The sequence below is a fragment of the Vairimorpha necatrix genome, chromosome 9 (assembly GCF_036630325.1).
Source record: "Vairimorpha necatrix chromosome 9, complete sequence".
Lineage (NCBI taxonomy): Eukaryota > Fungi > Microsporidia > Nosematidae > Vairimorpha > Vairimorpha necatrix.
The window spans coordinates 156,775-174,229 of NC_088824.1; the positions used below are offsets into that span (position 1 = coordinate 156,775).

The 17,455-nt window shown below is 28.4% G+C and overlaps 6 protein-coding genes across 6 annotated transcripts; 2 read left to right on the forward strand and 4 right to left on the reverse strand.

The window, feature by feature from the left end:
• Window positions 1–670: 670 nt before the first annotated feature.
• On the reverse strand, window positions 671–907 carry VNE69_09032 (putative SP-containing protein; the record flags this gene model as incomplete). Its single annotated transcript, XM_065474550.1, has 1 exon — window positions 671–907. The coding sequence occupies one exon, from the start codon at window positions 905–907 to the stop codon at window positions 671–673; it is 237 nt and encodes a 78-aa protein (XP_065330622.1).
• An 8,265-nt stretch (window positions 908–9,172) lies between these two features.
• On the reverse strand, window positions 9,173–9,409 carry VNE69_09033 (uncharacterized protein; the record flags this gene model as incomplete). Its single annotated transcript, XM_065474551.1, has 1 exon — window positions 9,173–9,409. The coding sequence occupies one exon, from the start codon at window positions 9,407–9,409 to the stop codon at window positions 9,173–9,175; it is 237 nt and encodes a 78-aa protein (XP_065330623.1).
• A 3,753-nt stretch (window positions 9,410–13,162) lies between these two features.
• Window positions 13,163–14,302, forward strand: VNE69_09034 (solute carrier family 2; the record flags this gene model as incomplete). Its single annotated transcript, XM_065474552.1, has 1 exon — window positions 13,163–14,302. The coding sequence occupies one exon, from the start codon at window positions 13,163–13,165 to the stop codon at window positions 14,300–14,302; it is 1,140 nt and encodes a 379-aa protein (XP_065330624.1).
• A 257-nt stretch (window positions 14,303–14,559) lies between these two features.
• VNE69_09035 (uncharacterized protein) lies at window positions 14,560–14,805 on the reverse strand (the record flags this gene model as incomplete). The annotated part of the gene is made up of 1 exon (XM_065474553.1): window positions 14,560–14,805. One exon carries the CDS (start codon window positions 14,803–14,805, stop codon window positions 14,560–14,562), a length of 246 nt encoding a protein of 81 aa, XP_065330625.1.
• Window positions 14,806–15,145: 340 nt separating this feature from the next.
• On the forward strand, window positions 15,146–16,432 carry VNE69_09036 (S-adenosylmethionine synthase; the record flags this gene model as incomplete). Its single annotated transcript, XM_065474554.1, has 1 exon — window positions 15,146–16,432. One exon carries the CDS (start codon window positions 15,146–15,148, stop codon window positions 16,430–16,432), a length of 1,287 nt encoding a protein of 428 aa, XP_065330626.1.
• Window positions 16,433–16,582: 150 nt separating this feature from the next.
• Window positions 16,583–17,455, reverse strand: VNE69_09037 (enhancer of mRNA-decapping protein 3; the record flags this gene model as incomplete). Its single annotated transcript, XM_065474555.1, has 1 exon — window positions 16,583–17,455. The coding sequence occupies one exon, from the start codon at window positions 17,453–17,455 to the stop codon at window positions 16,583–16,585; it is 873 nt and encodes a 290-aa protein (XP_065330627.1).

A 17,455-nucleotide genomic window follows, 5' to 3' on the forward strand; every position in this document is an offset into this window, starting at 1 on the left:
TTTTAAGGATTCAATAAAAATCGTACTTCTTCAACAGCGGGAATTCTTTTTTTCTAATGTTTTTATTATAAAAGAATCATGGTTAATTTCAAATACATATAAAACAAACAATTTTTGTATTTTAAAATTTTTGATTTAAAAATGCTTAAAATCAAAATTAAAGTGCTGTAATCTTTAAGTATATTTTTGTATATGAATATATATTTTTTTGGTATATTTAATACCATATGAGCTCGATAATTTTTGTCTTTCATTTGGATTTTTTTTAAATTCATTTTCAAAATTAGAAAATATGGTGGACACTTCTTGAAGAGTAATTATTTTGGATGTAACATCTAAAAAAATGCTTGAAATTTCGTATTTCCTAAAAAAATATGCTGATGTAAAATTTTATCTATGAGTTTATGTTATAAAAAAAAAGTATTTAATATTAACCAATTTTGTATATCTAACTAAAAACAATAACTCTAATAAGTTTTTTAACATGGTAAAAAATGACTAAATATAAATTTGACAATTACACACATAACATCAATTTTATATAAAAATTTATAAAATCAAAAAATGTTTTGTGTTGCCTATACCGCAATTTGATGTGTAAATTACTCTTTGTAATAAGGTTTGAAATAAAAAAATATACTTTTTAAATTCACAGACAAAAACCAATTATTTATTTTGTTTCTTTCTCGCTGGTATATTCAGCTGTTTCATGATTAATGATTTTAACGTGAATCTCTACTATATTAATTTGATGTTCTTCGGAATTGTTAGCATTTTTTGGAGTTGTATTTCTTACATAGTAAAATATGTCATCATCGTTATTTTCCTTGGTGCATATATAATTTTCGAGTTTTCTGAATATATTTTGCGCAGTCAAACAAAAACATACATAATAAAAAAATTTCATAGGGTAAAAATATATTTTTTTAAATAAAAATAAAAAATATATAGGTTTTCTTTAGTTATTATAGCTCTTAAACACAGAAGAAACTGTGATTTACATGTCTATGTCACAGATATCATCAACACAAATTTCTTGAGACGTGTCAAGCGTTTTTCGACAGTGTCAAGATAAATACTACATACAAACAGAAGTTTCATGGTTGGTACTACATTCAGAAATAGATAAATTTTTTAATTTATTGTAGAATTAATTTTTAATCAAAATTAAAGTAAAAAATAAAGTACGTAAAGAATGTTTCTATACGTACGTTGTAAATATGATTGTTGAGAAACCTTTAACATATATAAAACAAACAATAAAAAATTTTATATTTGAAGCTATGAGAACAGTAATAAAAGGCCTAGGTCTTTGAGTACATTACACAAACAGAGGGCTTTATTTAGATTATATACAAAAAATAAACAATATATAAAAATTTATACCTAGATTTTATTATTTCTAGTTTGTTCAAATTATTCATTTTGCTTTGCAATCTGTGCAAATTACAAATTATTTCTGTTTTAAAGTCTTTTAATATAAAAAATCAGGCACAAAAAATTAATAACACTGTTTAGATTGCTTGTCACTAATTTTTAAAAAAGTTGGATCGAGGAAAACTATTTTCAAAATAACTATAGAGGAATAATTTTCGATTCTAAAGCAATAAAAAAAAAAAAGGACTTTTTATGTATTTTTTTATAAATGATCTTTTTTATTTTCTAGTTGAGAAGAAAGAATACTTACACCTCCCCCCTCACCGCATTTAAGTATACACGATTTTTTTGGAAAATATAAAAAAAGTGCACAAAGAAGAAGCAAATAGGAGACAAAATACTGTTTAATTTTTGATGTCAAAAAATGTTTAATTAAGAAAAAATGACAGTTTTAAATTACAAATTGCTTAGTCTAATCATTAGTTAAAATAGATGATTAAAATTCTGACAATTTTTATTTTATTTAAGTTTTATCATGCAAGCCATTTTAAAAATATGAAAACTATTAAAAAGTCGAAAAATAATAAATACTATAAAAGAAATTAAAATAAACCCACAAAATATCCCTTAAACTGGACATAAAAAATAAGTAAAAAGCCCCAAATTACCTCAAATGTTTGACGAGAATAGTATAAAAAATCGTTATGACAATCAAAAAGCCTTTTAACCCAAAATTTGGTACATGACCGTTTGGAACCCGCTTTGGAAAAATGAACCCGCTTTGAAAATTTAAACGATCCCATTTCAAAAAATGGCAAGATTGACAAAAACAAATTTTGTTAAAGAAGATGAGCTTTTTAGTGATGAAATGTTTTTAAACATGGAAATAAATGAAAATTTTATTTTGGAAACATTTTATGATGCTGAGACAGCGTGTATCTTACTGGCACGCAGTTCATTAATAAAAAACAACTTTTTTGTACTGTATGCAGCTCCGAAAGGCCAATGAAATTGATTAGAAGAATAAGACTATTGGACAAATATGTTTGGAATTGTACAAAACCTTGTGCGGCCTCTAAATCTGTGAGAAAGGACTCTATTTTTGAAAATACCAAATTAAGTTTTTATAAAATTATAAGATTGATATATAAGTATACCAAAAGAGTTTCCTTCCTCGATATAGTAAATGATCTTGATCTAGACAGAAAACCCGTAAATACATATGGTTTGTTCTGTTGAGATCGCATAATCGAGGAAGTGACCACTAATAGTCAGGGTTAGGAGGTCGTGATGAGTTCGGCATTCCTAAAGTAGTGGAGATCGACGAGAGTCTATTCTTTCGTGCCAAATATAATCGTGGTAATCATACCACAGGTCAGTGGTATGTAGGAGGAGTTGAAAGAGGATCTAAAAGGCCTTTCTAGTCCTTTAGCTAGTAGAAATACTGCTACTCTTCTTGAGGTAATACAAGATAATGTATTGCCTGGTTCTATTGTGATCACTGATCAATGGAGAGCATATGGTGGTGCATTTAGACAAATCACAGGAATGGAGCAGAGGACTGTGAATCACTCTATCAATTTCGTAAATCCTAACGATCTCGAAGCACATACTCAACAAATTATAGGATTTTGGTTTCTTTGAAGAGAGATATTCGGTCTAGACATGGAATAAACCAGGATGAGCACTATGAGTATCTTTTAACAGTTTCTATGGTCTTAGCAAATAGCATAAAAAACCAAAGAATTAATCGACTTCTTTCATTATTCAAAATAAATCGTTAAGTCTCATTTTTTATAATTTTTATATTTAGCCCTTTTTTTTGAAATTTTCAAAGCGGGTTCATTTTCCCAATGCGGGTTCCAAACGGTCATGTACCCAAAATTTTTACAATTTAAAATATATCAGAGGATTTCTTTATTTTTTTATATACAACTACTAAAACTTCGTATAATATTTTATTTATATGTAAAAAAACAATTAATACGAATATCACATTCGTAGCGAAACTGTTATTGACAAAAAGAAGATTGAGAGGGGTATTATTGTAAAGTTTGATGAAATCAAACTCAAAATTGAAATATAACAAAGGGTAGAAAGTTGACGGGGTCTGAGCCTTACTGGGCTAAAGTATAAAATAAAGAGGTATAGTCATATTTAAGTAAAAATTAAAGCCATACTATAGGTGTTTCTTATAAAGACTTTTGTACTGCCTGGAATCATAACTATACAGATTGTTGAGGCGAAGCGCAAGTTTATTAAAAATACGAATTTATGATTACTGCACGGTCAATCATATAATCGGTTTTGTAAATCCAATGAATGAAGTACTGCAAATACATTCAAAGAAACTTGTTCTGCCTTAAAAATGAGATATTTAAATTAAACAATATAAGCTATGAATTGTTTTTAAAATTTTTGCATTTAAAAGAAACATCAACAAGCCTCTATAGAAATTTATTGAATAGTTTATGTGATCAGACACGAGGTCTGATCTGAAATAGAAGACTGAGTATCAATAACAGATTTATTTGGATTGTGTCCTGAACTCATGATGAAAAGTAAAGGCTGGAAAATAAATAGGAAATATTTGGAATAGACCATTTTGACGGTTTATTCCGAAAAGAGGAAATTGCTAAAATAAAAGTAAACCTCAAAATGCTCATTTAATATTAATTGTATTTATTTATCATAATCGGGGTAAAAATTATCAAAATATATAACATCCCCCCTCCAAGACGGTTAGTCTCACTTTATCCTTAACCCAAGCAGACTTTTTAGATCATAGTGCCTTTTCTTTACATATCTTCCATTTACTAACTTAACTATATAAGAATCATTGCCACATCTCTCTATAATTTTCCCACTCTCTAAAAACCTACCTTTCGAATATTTATCCGCACCTTTCAAGTTTTCCTTCTTAGCTACTCTCACGTACTCACCTACTTTAAATTTTTCCCGTTTCCCCCTGTTAAACAGTTTTCCATATTTCCCCTGTGGGCTATTTTCAATCATTACATGTCCAGTTTTATCCTCTGTCGCTTCTATTGGTGTACATTTTAGTGCCGTGTGGTAACTCATATTATATTTTTCAATGCTTCCCATGACCTTCTCTGCAAATGTACCTTCTTTAGTCTTCAGAATGCTCTCTCGCAGCGTACCTATAACCCTCTCGACTCTGCCATTACTCCTGTGTGATTCGACACTTACTTTCCTATGTTTAATTTCTAGTCTGTTACACAACCCTCTAAACCCCTCATTGATAAATTCTCGCCCATTATCCGTTATAATCTCTTCGGGCTTTTTTCCTTGTTCACACAACTTACTTAAAAATTCTGTCACATTCTTTCCAGTCTTGTTCTCCATTACCGTGCCCCATACTCTTCGAGTGTAATAATCTATCGCAACCAATACGTATTTACCTGCGTCTCTAAAATCAATGAGATCCAAAGCAACCTTTTCTAAATAACGTGTAGTATCTACAAACTCACATCCACCGAGTCTTTTTCTATTATATATTTGACATTGTACACACTTTCGAATTGTCTCATTTATGTCCTTCTTTATTCCGGGCCAATAAAATCTTTCCCGCATCGCGTAATATACACTTGTCATACATCTATGTCCAACTTTTTCGTGGTATTCCTGCATCAAACTTTCCCTTGACTCTTCTGGTGGTATTTCGACTTTCCGTCCTGAATCAAATCTCCAATATTTTTTTCCTTCTGCGTCATCGACGTGCGCTTTCCATTTACCCTCTATCTGCTTGGCGGTCCTTTCTCTGATTTTCTTTTTCTTTTCATCGTCTTCCATATGTATCCTGCTTAACGCGTCAGCCACCACCATTTCTTCTTGTTTCTTATATTCTATGGTGAAGTCAAATTCCTGGATCTTTTCAATCCATCTATTTATTCTATTGTTATTAAAACACGGTTTATTTCTAATCTCAACCAAGGCTTTATGGTCCGTCTCGATTTTAAACTTCCTACCGCGCAACTCGTATTCAAATCTTTTTATCCCCCAAAATACCGCGTACATTTCTTTCTCCGATATAGTATATCTGGTCTCTGTAGGTGTTAACTTTTTTGAACTCCATTGGATTGCTACCCATTCATCTTTATCGTTCTTCTGAAGTAACACGGCTCCTATCCCTACATTGCTCGCGTCCGTTCTCAATATAAATTCCTTCCTATAATCAGGCAATCTAAGTTTCCCCATCGCTCTCAAAACTTCTTTCAGCTCTAAAAACTCTCTATTCATTTCAACCGTCCATTCCCACTTCTTATCTTTACCTCTCAAGCTATCTGTCAGATGAATAGTTAATTCCGCGTAATTCTTTATAAAGTTCCTAAACCATCCTGTCATTCCTAGGAATCTTCGTGTTTCACTTACACTTGTCAGCTGCGGGAATTCCAACGCCTCGTTCTTCTTTATTTCATTCGCTTCAATATCTGTACCATTCAATTTGACTCCTAAGAGCTTAACTAACTGTTGGCTAAACTGTATCTTCTCAATATTCAATCTCATTTTATGTCTTTTTAATCTTTCCAATGCTTCTATAACTAGCTTGTCATGCCTTCTTTTAGTTCTAGCGTGTATAACGATGTCGTCCATATATACCTCCACTCCTTCTCCTTGTAAATCTTTAAATATTTGGTTCATTATTCGTTGTAAAATCTGCGTTGAATTTTTATATCCCATTACCATACTGTTCCATTCATATACCTTTCTGTTAAATTCAAAGGCCGTTTTGTGCTTATCCTCTTCTTCAATCTCTACGTGGTAAAAGCCTTCCTTCAGATCTATAACGGTAAACCATTTAGACCCCTGTGTGGCTCTAACGATGTCCCTAATATTTGACAACTCATACGGATCTTTTTCAACTAAGTCATTTAAACTCATTAGATTACTTACAAGCCTTACTCCTCCGTTAGGTTTTACTATAGCTCTAATTGGGTTCCTCCACTCGGATGTTGATCTTCTTATAATCTTTCTTTCTTCCAAACTTTTTATATATTTTTCAGTTTTTTCCATCAACGCCTGTGGGATAGTTTGTCCTCTTTTAACTACTTTTTTCCCTGGTGGCGTCTCAATTTTACATTTCTCTATCTTACAGTGTACGATCTCTTCCTGCTGCAAGTCAAAAATTTCTCTAAACTTCGCTTTTATATCTTCAATGACAAGGCCCTCTTCTATTCTATCCTCTCTCATTCCTCTTCTTTTTGAATTTTGTTTACGTTTTGCTTCTCCGCATTTCCTATATTCTTGTGCGCTAAGTTCTGTGCTTGTAGATCCACTCTCTTCATGAACAATTAAATACTTGTTAAAATGTTTATTTTTATTATCTTCTTCTTTCCTCTTCCTTACGAAGCAATCTCTTGCCATGTGCCCAAATCTACCACAGTAAAAACAATCTCTACTTCTTACTCTCGTAGTTTCTTCCCTTATTTTTCCTAATGCTCCTCTATTTGCCAGCTCCTCTCGAACTGTTCCTCTAACCGACTCTGCAATTATTTCCATCATCTTACTTTTGTCTTCTTCTTCCTTCTTTTTTAATTCGTCCTTTCTAACCTTCTTTTCCATTTCTTCAATAATTAAGGACCAACTATCTTCTTTTTTAATTCTTTCTACCATAAAGTTCTTTACTTCTTCCGAACCCATTTCATAAATTCTTGCCTTCCATAGAGACTCATCTACTCCATCCAACTCTAGCTTATAAACTATTCTTTTAATTTCTTGTAACATTATTCTGGCCTCTTGACCACAGCCATCACTTGTTGACTCTCGATTTGGTATCGCCCCCATGTATTTATTTATCATAATCGGGGTAAAAATTATCAAAATATATAACATTAATTAATTACCTGTCACTTACATCGTCCTTCATATGTATATTTATTAAGAATTACTCCCATTTGGGGATTCTTATTGTCAGCGTAAGTTCGTCGCCTGACAGTTTAAATTAAATATGATGTTATTAATTGTTATTTTAAATTACTTTAAAATTATTATATGTATTTATAATCTGAATGGTTTGAATTTTTCGTCTGCTATTTGCTCCTCCTTTTTTTCTCTTTATTTTATAAATTTGAAAAAAAATTGGGTTGATCGGACCGAACACACCTTTTTTTGATGTCTTCAAATTTTTATTTTTTCACCCCAAAAAATGAAATTCCAAAAGTTGAGGAAAAGAGAGATTGAAGAGAAAATAATACAACAAATAAAAATCTTACAACTTAGCGGTTGTAAAATATGCAATGAAGAGCTTACATCATACACAAAAAATAAGTATGAATATATGAAATGTACAAATAAAATATGTCCACTATATAAAAAACATATTAATGTTTGGAAAGGTACAATATTTAGTCATGTAAAAATTTCTAAAGTAAAATTTGTCGAGGTTATTGACCTCTGGTTATCAAAATGTAGTGTGGATACTATTTCATACGTAACCAGAATTGATAAAAAAGTTATATGGAGAATATTGAAAAAAAACTAGTGAAGTACTAGTTAAAAAATTCTACCAAAACGTTGAATATATTGGAAATCCTGGTGAAACAGTTGAAATGGATGAGTCAAAAATTGGAAAGAATAAATATAATCGTGGACATCCAGTAGGAGGAGTTGGCTCTTTGGAGTAGTTGAAAGAGATGGTAAAAAAGAGTCATATTATTTTAAGTTAGTGATCGTACTAAAAGTACGTTAAAATTTCTCAGATAATTTAGTGTAAAAGAAGGTAGCAAATTATATTCTGCTTGTTGGAAGGGATATACGGGCATTCAAAATGAAGGTTATAGTCACCACTCTAAATATTTCAAAGATCCCGAGACAGGAATATATACTAATACTATCGAAGGAACATGGTCTGGTTTAAAACAGCGTATACTCTACAGATGTAGAACGAGGAAATTAATTAATTGGTATTTAGTAAGGTACATGTTAATAAAAAACTATAATACTCATCCAGTAAGAAGTTGTTTTAACGTAATTTATGATGAAAAATTAAATATTTAAAACTTTTTTTCTTTTTTTGTTTTCTTTCTCAACTTTTGGAATTTCATTTTTTGGGGTGAAAAAATAAAAATTTGAAGACATCAAAAAAAGGTGAATTTCGGTACGAAGGTCCCTTTATCCAATCACTTAATATTGAAGAATAGACTTTATTAATTTTTTTTGACCAGTAAGTTCTAAAACAATGCTGATTATATAGAAGAATCCTGGAAAATTCTAAATCCATAAAATCAAAACATTTCCTAATTTTAAAATTATTGGTTTAAAAATGCTATTAAATAAAATAAAAGTAATATACTTTTTAGAATATATTTTTGAGAATGAACATATATTCTTTTGTTAAGTTTGAAACCATAAGTGCTTGGAAATTTTTGTCTTTTATTTGTTCTTTTGTTAAAATTTTTTATAGAAAAAAAAAAACTAAATGGGACACTCTCAAAGAGTATTTCAAAATATCAGCTCTAAAAAAATATAAAATTGTATTTCTTGTTGATGTAAATTTTTATATATGAATACACGTACGATCTTTTAAAGTAATTAAAATGAACAATTTTGTATATCTAAACATAAAACAAAAACTCTAATAAACTTTATTGACATGTTGAAAAAAATGATTAAATATAAATTTTGATAATCACATCCATAACCTCTATTTATTAAAAATTATAAAAAATCAGAACAAATTGTATTGCCTATACCGCAATTTATTGTTATTAGTAAATTTTTTAATTAGTAAATAATATATAAAACATTTATACATTTAAAACTTCAAATCAATTATTTATTCTTTTTCATTCTCATCTGTATTTTCAGCCGTTAAATGATTAATTTTTTTAGGTTGACTCTTTATTATATCAATATGATGTCCTTCAGAATTGTCAACATTTTTTGTTTTTTCATATCTTACATAGTAATATGAGTCAATGTTGTTATTTTCCTTAGTACTTAACATGTTTATAAATTTTTTGATAAAATTTTGTGCAGTCAAACAAAAACCTATCAAATAAAAAAATTTCATGGGGTAAAACCTAACTTTTTTATTTAAATAAAAATTTTAGAGATATCTTAAATTTACTAATACTTTTAAGCTTAAAAAAACTGTGAGGTACATTTTTAAATCACAAAGTCAGATATCAAAGATATTGTCTATCACAAATTTCTTGAGACGTGACAGGTATTTTATGACACCAATCAAAATAAGTTATAAAAAACAGAAGCTGCATGGTTGGTAGTAAATTTGAAAGCAAGAAATTTTTTGTATTTATTACATAAATAATATTTAATTTAAAGATTTAATATAAAGGAAAGCTGTTAGAGAAAGGTACTGTACTTACTGATAAATATAGTTTTAAGATAAATAACAATAAATATATGAATAAATCGCGCTAGAAATAATTACAAGTAGCTTTTATTAATTTCTATGTAAATAACCAAGTCGCTCGATTACATGACTAAACAGAGGGCTTTCACACAGTTAATATTTCTTCAATCATTATTTGTATTTAAACTAGTGTTCATGTATATTGATAGCTTGTTCATTTAGATTTTACACATGCTAACTACATGTTATCAATATTACAGAGTTTTGTAATATTTAATCTTTTACATATTGAGGTCTTTGGGTGAAAGATACCACAGTACCCCACATTTGAGGGTGTTTACTTTATTTTTTCGAACCCCAAAAACGAAGTGCAAAATAAAGGAGGAGCAGGAAGAGGACAAAAATTACTAAGCACTTATGATATTAAAAATAACAAATAAATATATATTTATGTACAGAATCATATTTTAAAACAAAGTTTTTACACTTATATAAATTAACAAGCATTTTTTACCCTTCTGATTTATTAGAATTGGGGACCAACACGCCCCCCTCCAAGGTGTTCACTTTAATTTTTCGAACCCCAAAAACAAAGTGCAAAATAAAGGAGAAGCAATCATTAGCACTCAAATTACTTGCATCTTTAAACAGTAAAAATACCAAATAATTATATATTTGTATATGAAATTTAATTAAAAAAAAGAATATAACCATAAAACTATATAATTCTAAATAACTTAACATATTTTAAATTAAATTTTTTGATTTAACAATCTGTATAGATCGTTGAACATTTATTTAAATTTTCTTAAATAAATAATATTTATAATTTTAATTGATGGTTTATTATAAAAGTAGATTTTTGAAGAAAATCTACTTTTATAATAAACCAACAATTAAAAAAAAATGGAAAAAATAAGAAGGGCAAAAAAGATACAACACAATAAATGATTATTATAACTAAATTTAAAATTAAATTTTGAATAAAAGCATGTATTTATTTGTTATTTTTAATATCATAAGTGCTTAGTAATTTTTGTCCCCTTCCTGCTCCTCCTTTATTTTGCACTTCGTTTTGGGGGTTCGAAAAAATAAAGTAAACACCCTCAAATGTGGGGTACTGTGGTACCTCGCCTCCGAGGTCTTTATATTGTATAGATTGTTTGATACTAATTTTTGAAAAAAATAGTTGAGGAAATCTTATTCATGAATTTTGGAGAAATAGAATCGATTTTAAACAAATAAAAACCAAGCCTAATACTCAAATATTTTTCAAATGATCTGTCGTAAATCCTGGCTAATACTACACGATTTGAATTTTTTAAAATTTTGTCAACCCATATAGTTTACTTAATGATTGCTGTCAAACTTTTTTTTGTAAAAAAAATTTAGAATATAAAGATATAAGTATGTTCAAAGACTTTATAAAAATATAAATGATAAATCAAAAAAATAATATAAATTAGTAATAAATATGTGTTATGATTTTTATGCCTATACTGTTCAAATATCTCTTTGTTTTAAATTTATAAGCATTTGTTTTTATGAATTATGAATGTATTTAAGTTTTATTATGTAACTAGTTTTTTAAATACATTCCTATATTACTATAAAACAGATCAAGGTTTTTTTTTTGAATTTACATCCGGTGTAAATGTTTACACATTTTATGTATCGTAGGATAATGTTTATTGAGAAAAATTTAAATTAGATGTTATACTAGAATTATTTAAATTGTTTTATTTAAAAATTGCTACATTTGAAATAGTAATAATTTTTTACTTTCGAGTTTTTACATAGAGATAAAAAAATTCATTTCTGATAAACTCTTGAAAACCTAAAATGATTAAACTGTGAAAAAGATTTCAATTTTTTTAAAATAGTTGATTTAATATTGCAACATTATTTGTTTCATTTTTTTGCGATGATAATGACTTTACATATTATTTTCCGAAAGTATTGGTTTACATTTGACCCAGACTCCTATTCATCTAAATATTGTTATAAATAAGTACAGTTTAGTGTTTAATATTTTTTTACTTCTCGTAAATGTAAAAGAACAGTGTAGTATTATTTAAAGTTATATGATACTTTGATTACATCTGAAAATAAAAAAATCGAATAATATGCAGTCAATGTATAGTTCATTTACATATACATTTAGCTATTTTAACATGTGACTGCATTTTAAAAAACAAGATCGATTTTGATTTTCAAATTTAGTTCGATCTAATCAACATGCATTCTTTTTTAAGTTTAGTTTTACGTACAGAAAATGATCTTCAATATTAGTCGTATCAGACAAATGCAATTAGATTTTAAACAAATATTTTTAAAAATAAGACACTTGCACAAAACTTTATAAAAGATCTTTAAAGTAACGTATTTATATGAACTACAAAAGGATTAAATATAAATAAAGTAATATTTCTCTTATATGTTTTTAATTATAAATACCAATATATTATGTGGTGTATCAAAATATCTCCAATTTACTCCTAATAGAATAAGTCTAGGCCTTGTGCGATAAACAGAAGGACTTTAAAATAATTAATTAAATGTGTTTTCTTTATGTTTTAAATATTCGTAGTACAAACCAATCCAGAATTGCTAAAATGATTAAAATTTCACATTTCCTATCGTATTATTCGTGCTAGTTGGTTCTAAATCAAACAACATTTTCTTAAATACGTCCCTTATTTAAGACCTGCCCAGATTTACGCGTGGGCTCTAGTCACTTTTGTTCTTCCATCTTTGTTAATGTTTTTAAACGATATTCCGACTCTAGTCTTTTTCAACATAACAAGCTCAATTTACATTTCAAGCAATCTTGGATTTTTACACACATAAGTTCTTTTCATAATATTCTCAACATACACAAACACACATTATAGATTAAAATTAACTTTCAACCAATCATGGATTTATACCTACATAAAGTTTTTCATAATATTCTAAACATACACAAGCACATCATTCATGTAACATAGTTTTCAGATTTATTTATCATTATATTTGCAAGTAGTTCATATTTCCTTAGTAATCCAACAAACTTCAACTTAATAGTGATTATATTAAGTTTTTCATTTTTGACATTCACATGCCATTTTCAAAACGGGAAAGCATACGCTCCTACATTTGCCATAAAAAGCTTATAAATATGTGATATAAATATCTTACTAGTTGTATCCGATCTCTTTGTGCATTTATTTTTCTCTATCCTCAAATTACATGTATACATATTCATACATATACAATAAGCTCTTGAAATTCTATTTCATCAAAATATAAATATATTTTTAAAGTTAACTTAAATAAAATTATATTTATTTTATTAATGTAATCCACTTTAATTTCTTGTTTATATTATGACTCATCTCTGTATTTTGTTTGTTTATCCAATAAACTTTTATAATCTCCTTCCATTATGTTTTTATTTGCCCTCATTTTATGAAGTATGTTAGTTCATCTTTCAGTATCTTACTTAGTTCTCTAAATAGTTTAGTTCTCGGTTTATCATTCACTTCTTTTAATTTCATAGACACTAAATCTTCCAGTCTCTTTTCTTCTTCTTCTATTTTCTCTTACAAGTTTTTAAGTTCTTTAGCCGTCTCTAATATTTTCCTAGGAGGTTTACTTTTCTTTATTTTCAATAATATCAGAAATGAAAAGAGGTTAATTATCTTGAGTACTTTATGTACTCTTATAGGTTATCTTTTTATTTTGATTTATCCTTCTGTTTATTGTATCTTATTTTCTCGTATTATTATTGGACTCGGTTGTGGGTGTACTTGTTACGTAGTACCACAATATATTTTCAAGTTGGCTTCAGAAGATTCTAAAGGTTTATGGTGTAGTTTACATCCTATAAATCTTAATCTTGGTATTTTATTAGGTCAATCTCTTGTTTATTTTAATACTGTTTCTATGTATTATATTCCTTATATATCTATATGTTTATTTCTTATGATTTTGTGTTTCCTCCAGATCTTTCTGGTAGACATTCCTACTCAGGATGGAGAGGTTTCTCTTAGAAACCTCTTTACTAATAAGAGATCTTTTAAGAGTATTTTGGTAGTTACACTTTTACATATTTCTCAACATTTTAGTGGTATAGATTATATTTCTATATATCTCCCTAATATACTCAATAATGAGTATATTAAGATTTTATTAGTGTATTCTATCACTATACCTTCTGTTATACTCAGTTCTCTTCTTCTTAATAAGTACGGGAGGAAGTATCTTTATTTAATTAGTGCCTTGATTTGTTGCTTAGGTAGTGTCATATTAGTGAAATATAAGTATACGGGTGTGATCTTGTTCCTGGTTGGATACAATGTGGGACTGAGTAATGTGCCCTGGGTTGTGCCAAATGAGGCGAGTCCTCCTGAGTTTGTGGCTCCTATTACTAAATTGATAATTATGTCTAATTGGGCGTCTGCTTATTTTATATTAATATTAATGAAATATGTGCATATGAAGTATAATGACTTAGGGTTTTATTTGTACAGTATCCTGATGGGATTTATGGTGATATTTACGATATTATTTGTACCTGAGACCAAAAACAATAAAGAGTTTTTATAATCATATATATAAAAAATTTAATCTAGTGAATTTGTTATTTAATATTATATTTATTACATATATAGATTTTAATATTATATTTATACATATATTAGATTTTAATATTTAATTTATTACATATATTAGATTACAATATTGGATTTATTACATATAATAGATTTTAATATTATATTTATTACATATATTAGATTTTAATATTATATATAGTACTATAATTAACATTTTACTAACAATATTAATTACATTTAATATTATATTTAGATTTTTATAAATTTCTTCTTTTCTTTGATCTTATTCCACAGGGAATAAGACACATCATCAAACTTCAATGAGTGCAGATTTATGAGACTTAGTTCTTCTTTAGTGATGATAATCCTCTCTTGACTACGATATAGAATCAGTAATATTTCATATATTTCTGATTTAGAATCTTCTTCTGTGTTTATTTCTCTTACTAGTACTTTGAGAGTATTATTTAAAAAGTCTTGATTTTTATATTTCATTTACCCTTAAGGGGGGTAGTCCTATAATCTTGTAATATGTTTAAAAATCACTTTTTAAAAAGTGATCAATTTGACATTATTGTGATATTCCTCATATTTAATGTATAGAATTTATAACAGTGTTTAAATTTTCTGTTTTCTAATATATGATAGTATAAATATTAGTTTAGATTTTTAATAAATCTTAGATGTTACTCACTTAATATTAATCCATTATTAAAACTAATAAATTATTCTATATTAATATTTCTCATATAAGTAATAAATTATGATTAACTTTATAATTAATATTGAAAATATTTTTTTTTTTTTCTTGATTTTTTTTTATCCCCAAAATAAAATGACAAGTTTCCTCTTCACATCTGAATCTGTCGGCGAAGGACACCCCGATAAAATCTGCGATCTCATTTCTGATCATATCTTAGATGAATGTTTAAAATATGATCCTTTAAGCCGTGTAGCAGTAGACTGTTGTATTAAGAGTAATTTACTAGTTATAGTAGGGGAGATCACTACGAAGAGTAGTGTAGATTATGAAAGTGTAGCGAGAAGAGTTTTAAAGAGTATTGGGTATACTAGTGAGAAGATAGGGATAAATGGAGATAAATGTGATATAATAGTGAATATAAAGAAACAGAGTCCTGATATAAGTCAAGGAATAACACAAAACCATAAAAATGATATTTATCAAGAACATATAAGTACTAATATAAGTAATAATATAAGTAATAATATAAGTAATAATATAAGCAATAATATAAGTAATAATATAACTAATAATATAAGTAATAATATAAATCAAAAAGACTTCGATTTGGGTGCAGGAGATCAGGGGATCATGTTCGGTTACGCCACAGACGAGACTCAAGAAAGAATGCCTTTGACTGTAGTCTTAAGTCATAGACTTGCAGAAAGACTAGAATATCTCAGGAAGAATCAAGTCTCTTTCCTTCTCCCTGATTGTAAGACACAAGTCACAGTAGAATACGAAGTAAACCAAGATGGATCATTAAATCCCAAAAGGATACACACTCTAGTCATCAGTACACAGCACACAGAAGATTGTGATATGGATTTCTTAAGAGCTTTTATAAAAGAAGAAGTTATTAATAATGTCATACCTCATAATATGTTAGATCAGAGTACTATAATTCATATAAATCCCAGTAATAAGTTTATTATAGGCGGGCCAGAAGGAGATTCCGGCCTGACAGGCAGGAAGATTATTGTAGACACGTACGGCGGATGGGGAGCACATGGCGGAGGCGCCTTCTCAGGAAAGGACTGGTCTAAAGTAGACAGAAGTGGGGCGTATGCCTGTAGATGGATAGCCAAGTCACTAGTAGATAATGGATTGTGTAAGAGATGTCTAGTACAAGTGAGTTATGCGATAGGCTTACCTGATCCCCTGAGTGTGTATGTAGATACATATAATACGTCAGAGTATAGTAATGAGAAGATATTAGAGATAATAAAAGGGAATTTTAATATGAGATTGGGGAATATAGTATTAGATTTAGAACTTTATAAGCCTAGATATAAAGAGACAGCGAAATATGGGCATTTTGGGAAGAGACAATTTCCATGGGAGCAATCCAAGAAACTAAAACATATTAAAAATACTTAAGTAATATTTTGAATATATTTATTAAATAAGACTTAATATTTAAATAAGACTTATATTAGTTTATTTAAATTTTGTTTGTAAATTTAATATTTAGTATCTAAATTAAATAAATTAAATAAAGTATAATTTTTTATATAACTCAAGTATGGTTTAATTTTGCTTATGTATTATGGTCTCATTATGGAATATGTTCTTTATATTATATTTCTCATATGCTTTATTACTTATATTACAGTCTATTAAATATCCTTCTCTCCCTTTACATTCTTTTATATCACAGCCCAGTAGTAAATTTACACAATCAGGCTGGAGACTATTTACACCAAATACTAATTCATGATTTATATGATCTTCACTGAAATTAATACATATGAATTTAGTACTAATTATATTGTATATATAATTATTATTGTATATATATTTATATTTCTGTGTCTCTATGTTCTCACTTCCTTCTTCTAATTTTACACTGTAGTCTTTTACTAGTAAAATCCGCCCTAAAGAAAGGCCCACGCAGTTCAGGAGGAAATTAGTGCCCAATTTGATGAGGACACTCTTGAGGGGAGACTTGGCCCTTAAGATTTTATAAATCATGAGGGAGGCCGAGGCGACGAACTCCTCCCTTGTGGGGCCCCAGACAGTAAAGCAGTCATTTAGTAATTCATAGTATGTTACCAAACTTAAAGACTCTTTAGTATGGTTGAGATTTATTTGGTCGAGATTTATTTGATCGAGATTTATTTGGTCGTGTTTGATTTGGTCGTGTTTAGTTTGATCAATCTTATCTTCTTCTTTATCAATCTTATCTTGTTCTTCTTTATCAATCTTATCTTCTTCAATTTCTTCGTCTGCTGTTAGGTCACATATCTCTAAGTCACTTACATCACATATATCAACTTTCTCCTCCTTATCCTCACTCATTATCACTAGATGCTCTCTAATACTGTCCCAATTCTTAAGGACTCCAAATACTTCCTTGTCTTTTATCTTGAATTTCATTCTACAGCCAACAAAATCTTCCAT